This window comes from Mustelus asterias, unplaced genomic scaffold (genome assembly GCF_964213995.1).
Source record: "Mustelus asterias unplaced genomic scaffold, sMusAst1.hap1.1 HAP1_SCAFFOLD_1373, whole genome shotgun sequence".
NCBI lineage: Eukaryota > Metazoa > Chordata > Chondrichthyes > Carcharhiniformes > Triakidae > Mustelus > Mustelus asterias.
Genome location: NW_027591318.1, coordinates 37761 through 57135, shown reverse-complemented (window position 1 = coordinate 57135; position 19375 = coordinate 37761). Strand labels below are relative to the sequence as shown.

General features: G+C 48.0%; 1 protein-coding gene across 1 annotated transcript in view; it reads left to right on the top strand.

Annotated features, from left to right (window-relative positions):
- The window catches only part of LOC144488207 (uncharacterized), a gene marked incomplete at its 3' end in the record, with an annotated part of 74033 nt that overhangs the window by 20512 nt on the left and 34146 nt on the right, over positions 1-19375 (top strand). Inside the window, exons 5-6 of the mRNA XM_078206234.1 lie at positions 2757-2807; positions 6953-7066. Coding sequence (XP_078062360.1) covers positions 2757-2807; positions 6953-7066 — 165 coding nt within the window. The remainder of the gene's footprint in view (positions 1-2756; positions 2808-6952; positions 7067-19375) is intronic.

The window sequence follows — 19375 nt, the reverse complement described above, 5'->3', positions numbered from 1 at the left end:
GAGGGAGTGCCGCACTGTCAGAGGGTCAGTGCTCAGGGAGTGCTGCACTGTCAGAGGGTCGGTACTGAGGGAGCGCCGCACTGTCAGAGGGTCAGTGCTGAGGGAGTGCCGCACTGTCAGAGGGTCAGTACTGAGGGAGTGCTGCACTGTCAGAGGGTCAGTACTGAGAGAGCGCCGCACTGTCAGAGGGTCAGTGCTCAGGGAGTGCTGCACTGTCAGAGGCTCGGTACTGAGGGAGCGCCGCACTGTCAGAGGGTCAGTACTGAGGGAGTGCTGCACTGTCAGAGAGTCAGTACTGAGGGAGTGCTGCACTGTCAGAGAGTCAGTACTGAGGGAGTGCTGCACTGTCAGAGGGTCAGTGCTCAGGGAGTGCCGCACTGTCAGAGGGTCAGTACTGAGAGAGTGCTGCACTGTCAGAGGGTCAGTGCTGAGGGAGTGCCGCACTGTCACAGGGTCAGTGCTGAGGGAGTGCCGCACTGTCAGCAGGTCAGTACAGAGGAAGTGCCAAACTGTCAGAGAGTCAGTACTGGGGCGGTGCTGCACTGTCAGAGGGTCAGTACTGAGGGAGTGCCGCACTGTCAGAGGGTCAGTGCTCAGGGAGTGCCGCACTGTCAGAGGGTCAGTGCTGAGGGAGTGCCGCACTGTCAGAGGGTCAGTACTGAGGGAGTGCCGCACTGTCAGAGGGTCAGTACTGAGGGAGTGCTGCACTGTCAGAGGGTCAGTACTGAGGGAGCGCCGCACTGTCAGAGGGTCAGTGCTGAGGGAGTGCCGCACTGTCAGAGGGTCAGTACTGAGGGAGTGCTGCACTGTCAGAGGGTCAGTACTGAGGGAGTGCTGCACTGTCAGAGGGTCAGTACTGAGGGAGCACCGCACTGTCAGAGGGTCAATACTGAGGGAGTGCCGCACTGTCAGAGGGTCAGTACTGAGGGAGTGCTGCACTGTCAGAGGGTCAATACTGAGGGAGTGCTGCACTGTCAGAGGGTCAGTACTGAGGGAGTGCCGCACTGTCAGCAGGTCAGTACTGAGGAAGTGCCAAACTGTCAGAGGGTCAGTACTGAGGCGGTGCCGCACTGTGAGAAGGTCAGTACTGAGGGAGTGCCGCACTGTCAGAGGGTCAGTACTGAGGGAGTGCTGCACTGTTAGAGGGTCAGTACTGAGGGAGTGCTGCACTGTTAGAGGGTCAGTACTGAGGGACGTTAAAGATCCAATTGGCCCAATGTTTGAAGAAGAGCTGGAGATGTTCCCAAGGGTGTGACTAAAATCTCGGAAACGGATGTGAATATCTCCTTGTTGTTTCTGCTGTCTGAAATTGTCCACCCTGCTTCCTGAACTACTAAAGTAACGACAGTTCATAAAGTATTTAATTGGCTGAAATCTACTTTGTGCGACATTCCAAGGTTGTAGAAGTTGCATTCGAACGACAAACCGTTCTCCTAGCTCGCCATTGGGAGTGTCTGGTGATAAGTCAGGAGCTGGTGTTTGTGGCTCGAGCGAGGACTCACCAGCACTGACTGTTAGCAGCAAATATTTAACAACTCCAGCTTTTGTTTCTATTCCCCGGGCTGCTGATAAGAAGCTGATAAAGGCAGGAAAGTTTCCACTAAACACTACGGGTTGCTGTAAATTCGGGGTTTGTCGAGGAGAGGTCCAGTGTGTTTGCTTGGGTGAATTCATAATCCCTGGCACAGCTGTAGGTGCCAACTCCCACTGGGGAAGTGTTCCAACCTGTGCCAAGAACCCTCAGTCAAGGCAGTGATTGGTGGAACAATGTGAGGCCTTGGCTGTGAGTCAGATTCAGCTCTGTCCCATTGGTGCTCTCCAGGAAGGTTAACTGGATCAGGGAACCACGACTGAATTCTTTTGTTCTCCCTTCCCCCACCTCCAGCTCTGCCCCTTTGCTAATTACCAACATTAACTCTAACAGTCCAGTATCACTCCAACAGAGATCAACTAACCCTGGCACTTTAATAACCTTTTTTTTATTCATTCGTGGGACATGGGCGTCGCTGGCTGGGCCAGCATTTATTGCCCATCCCTAGTTGCCTGAGGGCAGTTGAGAGTCAACCACATTGCTGTGGCTCTGGAGTCACATGTAGGCCAGACTAGGTAAGGACGGCAGATTTCCTTCCATAGAAACCCTGCAGTGCAGAAGGAGGCCATTCGGCCCATCGAGTCTGCACCGACCACAAAGGACATTAATGAACCAGATGGGTATTTCGGACAATCGACGATGGTTTCATGGTCATCAGTTGATTCTTAATTCCAGATTTTTTAAAATGGAATTTAAATTCCACCAGCTGCCATGGCGGGATTTGAACCCGGGTCCCCAGAACTTTAGCTGAGTTTCTGGATTAATAGTCTAGTGATAATACCACTAGGCCATTGACTCCCCTGCGAGGTTCAATATTATGCAACGCATTGCATTTATCCATTTAATCCTCCCAGTCGCAGTCCCTCACTGGGCCATGAAGAGATAGCGTGGAGAATCTGGGAGAGGGCGTGGCCGAAGGGAGCTTAAGGTACAGAAGATAAAAAGGGATGTCCTCCAAGGTCACATGTGCTTGGGAATAACATCGGAGAGCTGGTGACACAGGGGTGTCCAGGACAGGTGCGCTCAGTTGGTGCTGAGGATAGTTCAGGTTTGTGAGCAGTTATAGAATGTCCCAGACCAGTGGCATTCCTGGCAATGCTGCTCAATACTGTTCCCATCGCATCATCATCCCACTCATTTCCCACCTTATCCTCTCCCTTTCCAGGAACACAAACGGATCCTGAAGATTCTAGAAGATTACAAAGAGAAAATCAATGTGAGTATTCACCATCACAGTGGGTAGACTGAATAAATGGGGCTCTGAAGCTGCGATTCATAGAACATAGAACAGTACAGCACAGAACAGGCCCTTCGGCCCACGATGTTGTGCCGAGCTTTATCTGAAACCAAGATCAAGCTATCCCACTCCCTATCATCCTGGTGTGCTCCATGTGCCTATCCAATAACCGCTTAAATGTTCCTAAAGTGTCTGACTCCACTATCACTGCAGGCAGTCCATTCCACACCCCAACCACTCTCTGCGTAAAGAACCTACCCTCTGATATCCTTCCTGTATCTCCCACCACGAACCCTATAGTTATGCCCCCTTGTAATAGCTCCATCCACCCGAGGAAATAGTCTTTGAACGTTCACTCTATCTATCCCCTTCATCATTTTATAAACTCTATTAAGTCTCCCCTCAGCCTCCTCCGCTCCAGAGAGAACAGCCCTAGCTCCCTCAACCTTTCCTCATAAGACCTACCCTCCAAACCAGGCAGCATCCTGGTAAATCTCCTCTGCACTCTTTCCAGCGCTTCCACATCCTTCTTATAGTGAGGTGACCAGAACTGCACACAATATTCCAAATGTGGTCTCACCAAGGTCCTGTACAGTTGCAGCATAACCCCACGGCTCTTAAACTCCAACCCCCTGTTAATGAAAGCTAACACACTATAGGCCTTCTTCACAGCTCTATCCACTTGAGTGGCAAACTTTAGAGATCTGTGGATATGGACCCCAAGATCTCTCTGTTCCTCACTTAGACCATTGCTGATCTTTATCTTATTGGGATACCACCACCTGGAGTTTCCCCTCCAAGTCACTCACTATCCTGACTTGGAAATATATCGCCGTTCCTTCACTGTCGCTGGGTTTAAACCTTGGAACTCCACCCCTGACAGCGCTGTGGGTCAAGAGGGCAGCTCACCACCACCTTCTCAAGGGGAAATTAGGGATGGGCAATAGATGCTGTCCATGCAGCGACGCCCACATCCCGTGAATGAATTTTTAAAAAGCAGAAAATTACTTTGAGAAGGTGATAAAAAAAACGCAAAGATGGTGCCCACCTTGGGTTTCTGGAAATGATTCTTCATATCTGATTGGCCAGTGCTGACCATATGATCAGTGATGTCAGCGGCAGACGTTAATCAGTCTCCAATCATGTTCTCTTCTCCGCTTACACAAAACATTTAAATTGAGTGATAAATGTTTACGTTCCAGACCCAACATTCCAAATCCCTGCCCAGCTCCAACAGACTGAGTGATCTGCAAGTGTTGTTCTGTATTAACTGGCGTCAACATGCCCCAAGTTTGGTTTCAATCAGTTTGTATTGCATTAAGTTATCTCAGAAACAGGAAATTTGTGGCACAGACGGAGGCCATTCAACCTATCGTGCCTGTGCCAGCCTTAAAAGAGACTTCTGGCTCAGCCCCACTTTCCACCTTCTGGTCCATAGCCCAGTGACTACAGCACTTCCAAGTGTTGTTTAAAATGAGTTGAGGGTCTCTGCCTCCACCAGACTTTTGGACAATGAGTTCCAGATGCCCATCACCCTCTGGGTGAAATAATTTCTCCTCCCCTCCCTCTAATCCTTCTACCAATTACTTTAAATCTATGCCCAATGGTTTTTGACCTCCATTCAACAGAAATAAATCCTTCCTATCCACACTATGCCCCTCACAATATTTCAATCTCAATTAAATCACCAGCCAGCCTCTTCTGTCCCACAGAAACCATCCCTATGGAACTAAAGCTCTGGGAAATTTCTCATTGATACCTCAAAGGAAATGAAACAGAATATCAGGATGATAATCTCGCCTCACGACCCAAACTGACACCTTAAACCAGGTACATCCAGTGGGTCAACTAGAGTCAGCATGGCTTCATAAAAGGGAAATCATGCCTGACTAATTTATTAGAGATTTTCAAGGAAATCTCAGCCAAGAGTGGATAGAGGGGAACCAGTAGATGTGTTGTATTTGAACTTCCAGATTGCATTCAACAAGCTACCTCACAAAAGGTTAATTCATAAGATAGGAGCCCATGGAGTTGGAGGGAGTTTATTGGCATGGATAGAGAATACGATAGGCCAATGGACAGGAAACAGTGAGTGGGGATAAGGGGTTCTTTTTCAGGTTGGCGACCTGTAACCAGTGGGGTTCCACAGGGATCAGTGCTGGGACCGCAACTGTTTACAATGTATATCAATGACTTGGAGGAAGGAAGTGAATCTCCTGCAGCCAAATTTGCAAACAACACAAAAATAGGCAGAAAAGCAAGTTGCGAGAGAGACACAAACAGTTTACAGAGGTATTGATCGGTTCAGTAAGTGGGCAAAAAGTTGGCAAAAAGAGTATAACGTAGGAAAATATGAAGTTGTTCATTTTGGAAGGCAGAACAAAAGAACATAATGTTATTTAAGTGGAGGAAAACTGCAGAAAGCTGCAACACAAAGCGGACTTGGAGGGACCTGTGCACGAAACACAGAAAACACAGGTACAGCAGGTAATCAGGAAGGCTAATGGAATGTTGTCCCTTATTTCAAGGGGATTGGAGTATAAGAGTGGGGAAGTCTTGCTGCAACTGTAACTGGTGCTGGTGAGACCACATCTGGAGCACTGAGCATTTTGGTCCCCTTATTTATGGAAAGATATTATTTCATTGGAGGCAGTTCAGAGAAGGTTCACTGGGATGATCCCCGGTATAGAAGGACTGTCTTATGAGGAAAGGTAAAGCAGACTCTACTCATTGGAATTTAGAAGAGTGAGAGGTGATCTCATTGAAACATATCGGATTCGTAAGGGGTTTAACAGGGTAAATGCTGAGAGGAAGTTTCCCCTCATGGGAGAGTCTCGGGCCAGAAGGCAGAGTCTCAGAATAGAGGGGCACCAATTTAATACGGAGATGAGGAGGAATTTCTTCTCTAAGGGTTGAGAATCTTTGGAACTCCTCGGAGCTGTGGGGGGAAGAGTCCTTGTGTATATTTAAGGCTGAGAGAGATAGATTTTTGATCAGTGAGGGAATTAATGGTTATGGGGAAGAGCAGGAAAGTGGATGTGAGGAATGTTGGGATCAGCCATGATCCTATTGAATGGTGGAGCAGGCTTGAAGGGCCGAATTTCTATTTCTTATATCCATTCACACAGTATTCCCGTATTCCCAGGTACCACTGAGCTCGGTAGAAAATTCAAAGAAATTCTCTCATTTCTGTTGGACTTTTCATAACATCCTAAAGTCAATGAAGTATTTTTAAAGTATCATCGCTGTCATAATACAGCATAATACACAATACAGCAGCAGCCAAATCGTGCACAGCGAGATCCCATAAGTAGGAAAGCGATAATGCCCAGATAATCTGGTTTAGTGACATTGGTGAGCTGTAATAACTGGCGGAACTCCTCTGCCTGTCTTTGAAATAGTGTCATGGGGTTTTTAACACTGATTGGATGTCTCCTCTGAAAGACAGCGGGCGAGAGTTTCCAGCCTGCTCTCCCCAAGGCTGGAAATTCCAGAGGTCAATGGACCTCTGCATGGTCCACCTGCTACGATTCCTGTGGCGGGCGAGTTGGGAAAATCCGGCCCAGCATCTGTGACAATGCAGGACGCCTTCAGTACTGCGCTGAAACTGTTGGCCTAGATCATGGGGTGCGAACTGAATGCACAACCTTCCTGGTCAGAGGTGAGAAAGAGTTAGCCGACAGCTGGCTCTGTTCTCAGTTCTCAAAATCCCCTTCAGAATCCAGCCAAGTCCTTTCTGAAGGGGTTAAATGAGGCGGAAAGAATTCCTTTCGCTGAGTTTCCAGTCAATGTAACAACTGTTAGAACAAAGGACGGTACAGCACAGGGACAGGCCTTTCAGCCCTCCAAGCCTGCGCCAATCACATTGTCCTATCTAGACCAACCCCTTGTATCCCTCTATTCCCTGCCTGTTCATGGGTCTATCCAGATAAGTCTTAAAGGTCGCTGACGTATCTTCCTCAACCACCTCACCTGGCAGCGCATTCCAGGCCCCCACCACCCTCTGTGTAAAAAACTTCCCCCGCACATCTCCACTGAAACCTTTCCCCTTTTACCTTGAACTCGTGCCCCCTTTGTAATTGTCATATTCTCCCCGTCTAATAAAGGTTTATTTTCTTGAGCAGGATCCAACATTTGTGGAGAAGAAGGAACGGTGCATGTATTTGAAGAATAAACTCTCCTACATCAAACAGCGAATCCAGGAATATGATTTGGAATGCAGCTCCGTGGACAGCTACTGAGAGTCAGACTCAAATAATGGAAATAAAATATTTGCATTGATGTAGCACCTTCCTCAGCCATGAGCCATTCACTTTGCAGCCAATAAATTGCTTTGGAATTCTAGTTGCTATTATGTAGCCAAAGGATCAGCAGCATCCCATCAGCAGGTATGGAGTGTATTTAGTTAAATTACTGGATTAGGAATAAGCCATCCTCATAGTAAAGGATGGTTAATGATGATCAGGACAATTTGGAATTCAGAGAATAGAACTATAGAATCCCTGCAGTGCAGAAGGAGGCCATTTGGCCCATCGAGTCTGCACCAACTCTCCAAAAGAGCATCTTACCCGGGCCCACTCCCATAATGCCCATGCATTTACTGTGGCTCCTCCACATAACCTACATTATCTTTGGACGCTAAGGGACAATCTATCACGGCCAATCCACCTAACCTGCACTCCTTTGGAGTGTGGGAGGAAACAGGAGCAGCCGGAGGAAACCCACGCAGATACGGGAAGAACGTGCAAACTCCACACAGACAGTGACCCAAGGCCGAGAATTGAACCCGGGTCCCTGGCGCTGTGAGGCAGTTTTCCATTTAAAAGTGGTAAAAGTGACCATGATGAAGGTGGAAAAACTCAACTAAAAGTTCACTTTGGGGGAAAAAAACCTGCTATTTGTCAGCCCGGGCCTGTCTGCTTGTCCTAACAATTGTTGACACTGTGCCAACTGAGCAAAACCCAAGGCAAGTAGGGCAGCACAGTGGTTCGCACTGCTGCCTCACAGCGCCAGGGACCTGCGTTCGATTCCCGGCTTGGGTCACTGTCTGTATGGAGTCTGCACATTCTCCTCGTGTCTGCATGGGTTTCCTCCGGGTGATCCGGTTTCCTCCCACAGCCCAAAAGACGTGCTGGTTAGGTGGATTGTCCATGCTAAATTCTCCCTCAGTGTACCCGAACAGGCTCTGGAGTGTGGCAACTAGGAGATTTTCACAGTAACTTCATTGCAGTGTTAATATCAGTCTAGTTGTGACATTAATAAATAAACTTTACCTTGAGAGGGAATAAATGCTGGCTTTGTTAAGGTTACCCAGCACGAATGAATCAGAAATGAGGTAAATAATTTGATGGTTTTTTGAGTGGTGCTGGTTGCTGATTCACCAATTAGCAAATAGTTGGGGCTTGGATTCAATGTCCCTCCCACCTGATTAACAACATTACACTGCAGTGTTCAGCCTCTGTGTTCAGCCTGTCGTGCTCAGCTCACAGTTATGTTGGAACTCTGTGGTGAGCTTCAGTTCACTGAGTAACATCTCCAGCTCTGAGCCACAGGGTTATGGGTACAAGTCCTGCTCCAGGAACTTGTGCCTGGAATTCAGGCTCCCAGTGCCAGTACTGAGGGAGTGCTGCAATATCATTCAACTGAGATGTTAAACTGAAGTCCAGCCTGCTCTCTCAGTGCGCCGGATATAATCGAGTACTCATTGCGGACAAGTGCCCTAGCCCAGCTCTCTGTACCAATCTGTGATCAGAGTAACGAAGCAAACACCAGGGGCTACATTTCACCTGGCCCCCACCAGGCATGTTTTTGGATAGAATCTCTTGGAATTCTAATTCATATTTAGCCCTCAACAAAAATCACCAAAGGCAGATTATCTGACCATTTACTTCATAGCTAATTATGGGATCTTGCTGTGCACAAACCGGCTGCCACATTTCTAACAGTGCCTGCTCTTCAAACTTGGTTCTATTGACTGAGGTTCAGTGCGCATCCTGAGTTTGTGAAAGGTGCGATCAAAATAGTTCCTTTAATGGTTTCATTCTGGGTTCATGTTGTGGAAATTAAAAATAAACTTTTTGAGATAAATGGTGCTTTCTTTGGAAATTAGGTTAGATCTGTAACAAACTGTCTAATAATGTCTGCCTCAAACAATACTGCATCAGTTACAGCACGGGTTAGATACAGAGTAAAGCTCCCTCTACACTGTCCCCATCAAACACTCCCAGGACAGGTACAGCACAGGGTTAGATACAGAGTAAAGCTCCCTCTACACTGTCCCCATCAAACACTCCCAGGACAGGTACAGCACGGGGTTAGATACAGAGTAAAGCTCCCTCTACACTGTCCCCATCAAACACTCCCAGGACAGGTACAGCACAGGGTTAGATACAGAGTAAAGCTCCCTCTACACTGTCCCCATCAAACACTCCCAGGACAGGTACAGCACGGGGTTAGATACAGAGTAAAGCTCCCTCTACACTGTCCCCATCAAACACTCCCAGGACAGGTACAGCACGGGGTTAGATACAGAGTAAAGCTCCCTCTACACTGTCCCCATCAAACACTCCCAGGACAGGTACAGCACGGGGTTAGATACAGAGTAAAGCTCCCTCTGCACTGTCCCCATCAAACACTCCCAGGATAGGTACAGCACGGGGTTAGATACAGAGTAAAGCTCCCTCTACACTGTCCCCCATCAAACGCTCCCAGGACAGGTACAGTGGAAATAACTCCCAGTTTTCCATTCCAGGTGCTGTGATGAATGAAAGCTATTCATTTTCAGTTTTCTAACGGGACTCTCAACACAGCAGCTTGTCTGTAACTGTGAATATTTTATATTAGTGCCTCACTTCTGTCCACTACGTACCTATTTTTGTAAAATGCTAATTGCTGACGCCCCTTTTCTATGGGTTTCTCTGCCCCTCTCTTTCAGGGAATTCTCTTCTGAACCCTTTGGTCCTGTGTATCTTTACCCATCGACACATCCTCACCTTCTCTTTCAAACATAGATCATCTCACACAAAACACTTTCAATGTTGTTTGTGGGAGTGAGCGCAGAATTGGAATCAGAGGTGGGGCGGCTTTCAGATGGGCCGTGGTTCGGAACCTTCCAAGCTTGATGTTGAGATGCGAACTCAATGGATTCCACCAATCTCATTAATATTCCCAGACTGAGGGTCATCGAGTGGTGTGTCAATGCTGATCTGTGCCCAGCCACTAGGAGCTGATGATGAGCTGACAGTTGGTGACTCATCCCTCATTGCCTGTGTTGTTCCTCAACATTGAGAGCTTAGTGTGAGCTTGCAGGAGACAGGGACACAGAGGGTGTGAATCAGTGCCACATCTCATCAGACTTTCTATGCTTTTGAATTGATTGCCACCTGATGTTTTCTTGGAACCTCGCCTCCCCAACTTCCCCCTCTCCCCAAATGCACTGCCCTCACTGGCGCAGTGATAGTCTTGTGACCCCTCCAGATGTGTGTGGACTTGGGTAAAGTCGCACCTGGGCTTGATCCTGTAGTGATTACCTGGTCATTAACACGTCGCTGTTTGAGGGAATGCCGAGGGGCGGTCACAGCGTTTAAAGGCACAGAATGTGGCCCTTTGGCCCATCTGCACCAACATTGATGTGGGACTGGAGTCACATGTAGGCCTGTAAGGTGTTTTGAAGTAGGGTGATTATAACCATGCCTTGACACAATAGGTACAGATACCAAATGCTTAGAGCATATATTAGTGCCTCACTTCTGTCCACTACAGAAGTTTATTAAGCTCAATTAACATACTCAAAATTGATATTTAAAACAGTGACCTCTACTCTTTGCTCTCCACAGTCACTGGGGGATTATCTCCTGGGTTATGTTCAGTTGACTGACTCTCTGAGGGCTGACTTTCACAGATCCCAGGTGCACACATTGGCCAGAGTTTTACTGCCCCGCCTACCACGGGAATCGGAGTGGGTGACAGGCAGAACATGGAAAGGTCCGTCCCAAAACCGTAAAATCCTGCCAACTATAGAAAAATAGAACATAGAAAAACTACAGGCCCTTCAGCCCACAAAGTTGTGCCGAACATGTCCCTACCTTAGTGATTACTAGGCTTACCTATAACCCTCTATCTTACTAAGTTCCATGTACTTATCTAAAAGTCTCTTAAAAGACCCTATTGAATCTGCCTCCACCACCGTTGCTGGCAGCCCATCCCACGCACCCACCACCCTCTGAGTGAAAAACTTACCCCTGACATCTCCTCTGTACCTACTCCCCAGCACCTTAAACCTGTGTCCTCTTGTGGCAACCATTTCAGCCCTGGGAAAAAGCCTCTGACTATCCACTCGATCAATACCTCTCAACATCTTATACACCTCTATCAGGGCACCCCTCATCCTTCGTCTCTCCAAGGAGAAAAGGCCGAGCTCACTCAACCTATCCTCATAAGGCATGCCACCCAACCCAGGCAACATCCTTGTAAATCTCCTCTGCACCCTTTCTATGGCTTCCACATCCTTCCTGTAATGAGGCGACCAGAACTGAGCACAGTACTCCAAGTGGGGTCTGAGCAGGGTCTTATATAGCTGCAACTATGCGGGAGCGGATGTGAAACCCACTTCCCCCAACATTCCTGAAAAATAGGATATTGTGCTGGAGGGCCCTCGCTGTGTGGAATGCGCGTTGGTTCGGTCAGCTCTGTGGTGAGGGGGAGGTGGATGGGGGAATGCCGAGTTCAATGGTATGCCCCAGAACTTTGGGAACTTCAATTCAACTTCCATTGGGAAAATAGAGAGGTTCCACAACATGGGAGTAAATTTGGGGTTAATCCTGCAACTTCTGGGCTGTGAACTGATCCTGACTAAAACCTTCACTGACTCAGTGTATCTGTGTACAGTCACTCTGAAATACACACCTTGAGAATCCACAGGTCCAGCCCGGCATCTGCCACTGATCCAACTCAATTTTGTGGCAGCAGGGAGGAAGCAGTGGATGGAGGGGGAGTTGGGAAGGGGGCTTCACTTCATCTACAGACATCAGTGAACAAAGAAAAAAAGGAATGAAGAAGCATTTCCCCGGCAACTTCCGTGACCTTGAGGACATCGCAGACTCCCTCCCTGCTTTCTGAAATGGCCAATCACTTTGTGCACAGCAAGCTCACATGGACAGCGATGTTGGATCTTTTATTGAGAGGATAGAGATGGGGCGGCCTCGCTTGACCCAAAACTGGAACATCCTGCCCAAGGTCGGCGGACCTTCCCATTGCCCCTCGCCTGCTCCAGTTCCCGTGGCAGGTGGGGCGGTAGAATTCTGGCGATGGTTTCAGATCATCACCTCACATGAGCACTGGCACACAGACAGTGCAGCACTCTCTCAGGACTGCACACCCATGTTCTCAACTCACTGGAGTGGGATTTAAACCCATGACCTGTTAGAATGTAACCAGTGACAAATTTGTATTGAATGTAATGAGACCAATGGGAACAAGATGTAAGGGTCAGCTGACCCAGTAAAACATTGAACCAATCACAGAGTGATGTAATAGTCAGGTGACCAATTGATTCACTATAAATAAGGAACTATGTAGAGTTAGGTGAAGCTTGGAGTGGCCCAGGGTGAGGCCCCAAGTTTGGAGTAATGGTCATAGAATCATAGAAACCCTACAGTGCAGAAGGAGGCCATTCGGCCCATCGAGTCTGCACCGACCACAATCCCACCCAGGCCCTACTCCCACATATTTACCCGCTAATCCCTCTAACCTACGCATCTCAGGACACTAAGGGGCAATTTTTAACCTGGCCAATCAACCTAACCCGCACATCTTTGGACTGTGGGAGGAAACCGGAGCACCCGGAGGAAGCCCACGCAGACACGAGGAGAATGTGCAAACTCCACACAGACAGTGACCCGAGCCGGGAATCGAACCCGGGACCCTGGAGCTGTGAAGCAGCAGTGCTAACCACTGTGCCACTGTGCCGATGTTTCTTTATTAAACCCTTTCTTTGATTTATAAGTTGGAGTAAGTTTTTGTTGTTGTTTCATTAGCTGCATTTTGAAGAGTTCCTCCTGAAGAAGCATGACCTACTGAATCCCAGAGAGCTGTGGTAGGCACCCATTGCCATCCAGAGTGCATCTGGTCCAACGGGAGGGTCATCAACTCGGTGAAGGATGCACTTTAGTCCACCCGAAACTTGCTGATCTTCCAGTTGAAAGATTTGTCCTCGACCGAGTGTTGCAGACTGGCACATTCCAAGGTCCAGGACTACGTGCTCAGGGACGCGCTCGAGCTTGGGGCAGCCATCACAAAGGCACAATGGGGAAAGGCCACCGTGTAAAGCCTTTCAACCGAGGCAGACCGAGGGCCCGGTAACTGCAGAACACCCTCGGCCTGCGTAACTGTGTGCTAACCTGAAAAACAGAAAGCACACAGTAAAATCTGATGAATGTACATAGTTTTAAGTACTGAAATGTAATAAATGTAATGTCGTGTAAATAAGCATTGTATAGTACCATAAGACCATAAGACATAGGAGCAGAAGTAAGGCCATTCGGCCCATCGAGTCCACTCCACCATTCAATCATGGTTGATTTCAACTCCATTTACCCACTCTCTCCCCATAGCCCTTAATTCCTCGAGAAATCAAGAATTGATCAATTTCTGTCTTGAAGACGCTCAACGTCTCGGCCTCCACAGCCCTCTGTGGCAATGAATTCCACAGACCTACCACTCTCTGGCTGAAGAAATTTCTCCTCATCTCTGTTCTAAAGTGACTCCCTTTTATTCTAAGGCTGTGCCCCCGCGTCCTAGTCTCCCCTGCTAATGGAAACAACTTCCCTACGTCCATCCTATCTAAGCCGTTCATTATCTTGTAAGTCTCTATCTGATCTCCCCTCAACCTCCTAAACTCCAATGAATATAATCCCACGATCCTCAGACGTTCATCGTATGTCAGGCCTACCATTCCTGGGATCATCCGTGTGAATCTCCGCTGGACCCGCTCCAGTGCCAGTATGTCCTTCCTGAGGTGTGGGGCCCAAAATTGCTCACAGTATTCCAAATGGGGCCTAACCAGTGCTTTATAAAGCCTCAGAAGTACATCCCTGCTTTTGTATTCCAAGCCTCTTGAGATAAATGACGACATTACATTTGCTTTCTTAATTACGGACTCAACCTGCAAGTTTACCTTTAGAGAATCCTGGACTAGGACTCCCAAGTCCCTTTGCACTTTAGCATTATGAATTTTGTCACCGTTTAGAAAATAGTCCATGCCTCTATTCTTTTTTCCAAAGTGCAAGACCTCGCACTTGCCCACGTTGAATTTCATCAGCCACTTCTTGGACCACTCTCCTAAACTGTCTAAATCTTTCTGCAGCCTCCCCACCTCCTCAATACTACCTGCCCCTCCACCTATCTTTGTATCATCGGCAAACTTGGCCAGAATGCCCCCAGTACTGTAAAAATAACTTTTTTTGTTTTGCACGGTTTGTAATTATCGGATATGTCGTTTTGCAATGGCTTATTTGAGGGTTTTTTATGAATAAAGTATATTTTTGAAATTAAAAAAAAACTGCTAATGCAGCAGCTCTGGACTGCTGAGCTGAGGTGGCACAGCGAGAGCTAGTGGCCAGGGTGGGGGTGGCGGTGGGGGGGGGGGGGGGGGGGGGGAATGAGGGAGGAGGTGCTGGGGGCTGAAAACAAATTGTGTTTGTTCCCTTTTGTGGGGGAATTCTTTTTAAAAAGCTGATGTGAATTACGCAGGGACCGGGTTCATATCCAATACCGCTGCTGAATCAGCTGGGAAGTGGCCAACGACAAACCTGCAGTATCTGTAAACCGGATCGTGACAAAGGTGTGGATCATGGGGAGTCTGACATTCAGAGAGCCCCTCCCTCAGCTCAAGCACCCCACCACCCCCCCCAACCCCCTTCTGCACCAACCACCTCCCCATAATTACAATGGCAATATCTCGAGTGGCCATGGATATTCAAGACGGATGTCTTTTGTAAAGGTCATGGTCTGTACAGATTGATCTATTTTGATCGAATTTTGGCACGGGGGGGGGGGGGGGGGGGTTTGCAGGTGAACCAGTTTCGAAAGATAATGAAATCAAAAAGAAATCTGGTAAAACTCAGAAATATGACAGCAGCAAGATCGCAATGAACATGACCGTGCTCCAGAACCTTCTATCCCACCCTTGGATAACAAACCGATAAACACATAACACCTGCCTGCCCTGTTTGACACTGTGATAATCACACGGGCAATGGCAAATCTTGGTCAATCGGCTTTTTAATGGCCTTACTTGGCCCTTTAACTGTTGGCGGGCCCAGCTCCAACTCCTGTGTGTATCTACCAAGGTCAATATTGCACGTGTATCTGCAGATGTTTTCAATGTAAATATAACTCGATACTTATGGTCGAGTCAACGCCCAGAGGGTTCAAGGCTGCTAAGAAGGCAAAGGGTTTGGGGTTATAAATATACCCACCCCTGAAGGTTTATGACCAGATCCATGAGGTTATTATGCAAGAAATAATTAAACTAAAGGAATAAAAAATATAGAACCAAAATATACTTCTATTTGTACAAGTGTCAAACAGATTGAGAACGTTCGGGGATTTTTGATCCCCTCGTACAGTGAGTGACAGAATGTCCTTGGAAAAGTTCGGGAAAAGTCCATTCCTTTAACATTTAGATGAAAAATAAGCAGGTCAGTAGGTTGTGATAACAGAATAAGGAATTTACAAATGGATAGTTTAAGGGAATGAGCCAAAATTTGGCAGATGGAGTTTAACGTGAATAAGTGTGAGGTTTTCCATTTTGACAGGAAAAGTACAAAGACAAATTATTATCTAAATGGAGGGAAACTTCAGAGAGCTTCAGTGCAGAGGGATCTGGGTGTCCTTGTGCATGAATCACAGAAAGCTAGTGTGCAGGTACAGCGGGTAATAAGGAAGGCAGATGGAATCTTGGCATTTATTGCGAAAGGAATGGAATATAAAAGCAGTGAAGTGTTGCTGCTGCCGTACAAAGCATTAGTGAGATCGCACTGAGAATACTGTGTACAGTTTTGGTCTCCTTACTTGAGGAGGGATGGAGTTGCATCGGAGGTGGTTCAGAGGAGGTTCACTAGATTGACTCCAGAGATGAGGGGTTTGTCTTACGAAGAGAGATTGGGCAGTTTAGGCCAATTCTCCCTGGAGTTTAGAAGAATGAGCGGAGATCTAATTGAGGTGGATGAGATGATAAGGGGGATTGACAAAGTAGACATGGAGAGGATGTTTCCTCTTGTGGGACAATCTAGAACAAGAGGTCATAGTTTTAGGATAAGGGGTGGCAGATTTAAAACAGAAATGAGGAGGAATTACTTCCCTCAAAGGGTCAAAGTTACTGTGAAAATCCCCTCATCGCCACACTCCCGGTGCCTGTTCAGGGCACAGTGGTTAGCACTACTGTCTCACAGCGCCAGGGACTTGTGTCACTGTCTGTGTGGAGTCTGCACATTCTCCCCATGTCTGCGTGGGTTTCCTCCGGGTGCTCTGGTTTCCTCCCACAGCCCGAAAGACATGCCGCTTAGGTGCATTGGCCGTGCTCAATTCTCCCTCAGTGGGATTGGGTAGTGGTGATTAGGGTGACTGTGGGTGGATTTTTCCAAAGGCTAAATGTTATCACGGTGAGAAAACTAGAGCACAGACCGTCATGGTCCGTACCGCAATCGGCCGACACTCAGTCATTTGTTGGGAGAGTGGTAAGTTGCGGTTCTGGGGGTGGGGGCGAGACCTAAACACGCAGGTGAGTGCGCTACAAAGCAGTCAGGCGCCATTTTGGAAGGGTGCCCTGATCCCACAGTGCACTGGGGAACCCCCTCGCTCCCCCCACAGACATTGTGATCCGCCCTCCCCCTCATCAGTGACATGTTCCCCCAACCCTACCCGACACAGGTCACCAGCATCGGAGCATTGACCCTCCCAATGGCTCCCCCTTCATGACCCCCAACATGCCACCCCTTAATGCCCCACCCCATCATGCCCCACCCCATCATGCCCCACCCCATCATGCCCCACCCCATCATGCCCTACCTCTTCACGACCCCCCCTACATAGACCGCCCTGTGTAGTCCCACCTCAGACCCATCCCCTTGGCTCTGCCAAAGTGCCAGGTAGGCACTGGCCAGATATGTCCCTGACTACCCGGGGGCTTCAATGCCTCCGAGCCCCCCCCCGCCCCACTCCCCCCCCTCCCCCCCCTCGGCATGGCCACCACACCGGTCTCCACTCCATGGAGTCTAGTAGTGATTCTCACCGGTCTCGCAGCATGCCTGAAGGATGGAACATCCGGGAAGCTGGGAATGTCCGGCGTTGAACCGGCGATGCATATTTAATGCTACTTTAAATATGCTAATCAGCCTCGTGTCCTTACTGGGTGCGATCCGGTTTGCATCATTAGAAAGAGACCGGGACAATCGCAAACTGTTTGATACCGGATTTGGAGCTGATTTTTAGGATCGCAAACAATTTTCCAGGATCGACACGATCTATGCCTGTTGCGGTGAGACCGGAAAATCTCCCCCAGTGTGTGTGCATGTGCGTGTGCGTGTGCGTGTGCAAGTGTGTGCATGTGCATATGCGAGTGTGTGTGTGTGTGTGTGCGTGTGTGCGTGCGTGTGCGTATGCGTGTGCGAGTATGTGTGCGTGCATGTGCGTGCACGTGCGTGTGCAAGTGCGAGTGTGTGTGTGTCTGTGCGTGTGTATACGTGTGTGTGTGTGCGTGCGTGTGTGAGCATGTGTGTGTGTGTGCGTGCGTGTGTGTGTGTACGTGTGTGTGTGTGCGTGTGTGAGCGTGTGTGTGTGTGCGTGTGTGTGCGTGTGTGTGTGCATGCATGTGTGCGTGTGTGTGTGCGAGTGCGTGTGTGTTTGCGTGTGTGTGTGTGTATGTGTGCATGTGTGTGCGTGTGTGTGTGTGTGCATGTGTGTGTGCGTGCGTGTGTGTGCGTGTGTGTGTGTGCGTGTGTGTGCGAGTGCGTGTGTGTGTGTGCGTGCATTTGTGTGCGTGTGTGTGCAAGTGCATGTGTGTGTGCGTGCATGTGTGCGCGTGTGCGTGCATGTGTGTGTGTGTGTGTGTGTGCATGTGCATGTACGAGCGTGTGTGTGTGCGTGTGTGTGCGTGCATATGTGTGTGTGTGTGTGCGTGTGTGTGTACGTGTGTGTGTGTGTGTGTGTGTGTGTACGTGTGTGTGTGTGTGCGTGTGTGTGCGTGCATATGTGTGTGTGTGTGTGCATGTGTGTACGTGTGTGTGTGCGTGTGTGTGTACGTGTGTGTGTGCGTGTGCGAGTGCATGTGTGTGTGTTTGCATGTGTGTGTGTGTGCGTATGTGTGTACATGTGTGTGTGTGTGCGCACATGTGTGTGTGTGTGTGTGTGTGTGCGTATGTAGAATTTCTGTCTGTGCATCTGTGTAGCTTTCTGTGTGTATGTCTGTGCATGTGGAATTTCTGTGTCTGTTTGTGGACTTTGTGTGTAGCGTGTCTGTATGTGTGTAGTTTCTGTGCAGCAGTGTGTAGAGTTTATATGTGTGTGTTTGCAGAGTTCTTGTATGTGTATGTAGAGCTTTTGTGTGCCACTGCATCATTTATGTGTGTTTGTGTATGGAGTTTCTGTGTGTGTGTGTGTGGAGTTTATGTGTATTTATGTGCTGAGTTCTTGTATATCTTTATGTGTGTGTGTAGTTTCTGTGTGAGTGTAGATTCTGCGTGTGTAATTTCTGTGTGAGTGGAATTTCTGTGTGTGTGTAGTTTCTGTGTGTGTGTGTAGTTTCTGTGTGTGTGGAATTTCTGTGTGTGTGTGTAGTTTGTGTGTGTGTATTTTCTGTGTGAGTGTGGAATTTCTGTGTGTGTGGAAATTCTGTGTGTGTGTGTAGTTTGTGTGTGTGTATTTTCTGTGTGAGTGTGGAATTTCTGTGTGTGTGGAATTTCTGTGTGTGTGTGTGTAGTTTGTGTGTGTGTATTTTCTGTGTGAGTGTGGAATTTCTGTGTGTGTGGAATTTCTGTGTGTGTGTAGTTTTTGTGTGTGTAATTTCTGTGTGTGTGTAGTTTCTGTGTGTGTAGTTTCTGTGTGTGTGTAGTTTCTGTGTGTGTGTAGTTTCTGTGTGTGTGTGGAGTTTGTGTGTGTGTGTAGTTTCTGTGTGTGTGTAGTTTCTGTGAAAGTGTGGAATTTCTGTGTGTGTGTAGTTTCTGTGTGTGTAGTTTGTGTGTGTGTGTGGAATTTCTGTGCGTGTGTGTAGTATGTGTGCGTGTAGTTTTTGTGTGTGTAATTTCTGTGTGTAGTTTCTGTGTGAGTGTGGAATTTCTGTGTGTGTAGTTTCTGTGAGAGTGTGGAATTTCTGTGTATGGGTGAGTGTCTGTTTGACCTCCTTGTTTATGCCTGTGCAGTATAGCAACACAGGACCAGCAAATCCTTATCTGTACTGTTTGGTTTATAGATTTATTTTTAGAATTAGTAATTGATCATTTACTCTGGAACTTTGATATACACAAATTAATAAAGCCCTGAGTGGTTGTGTG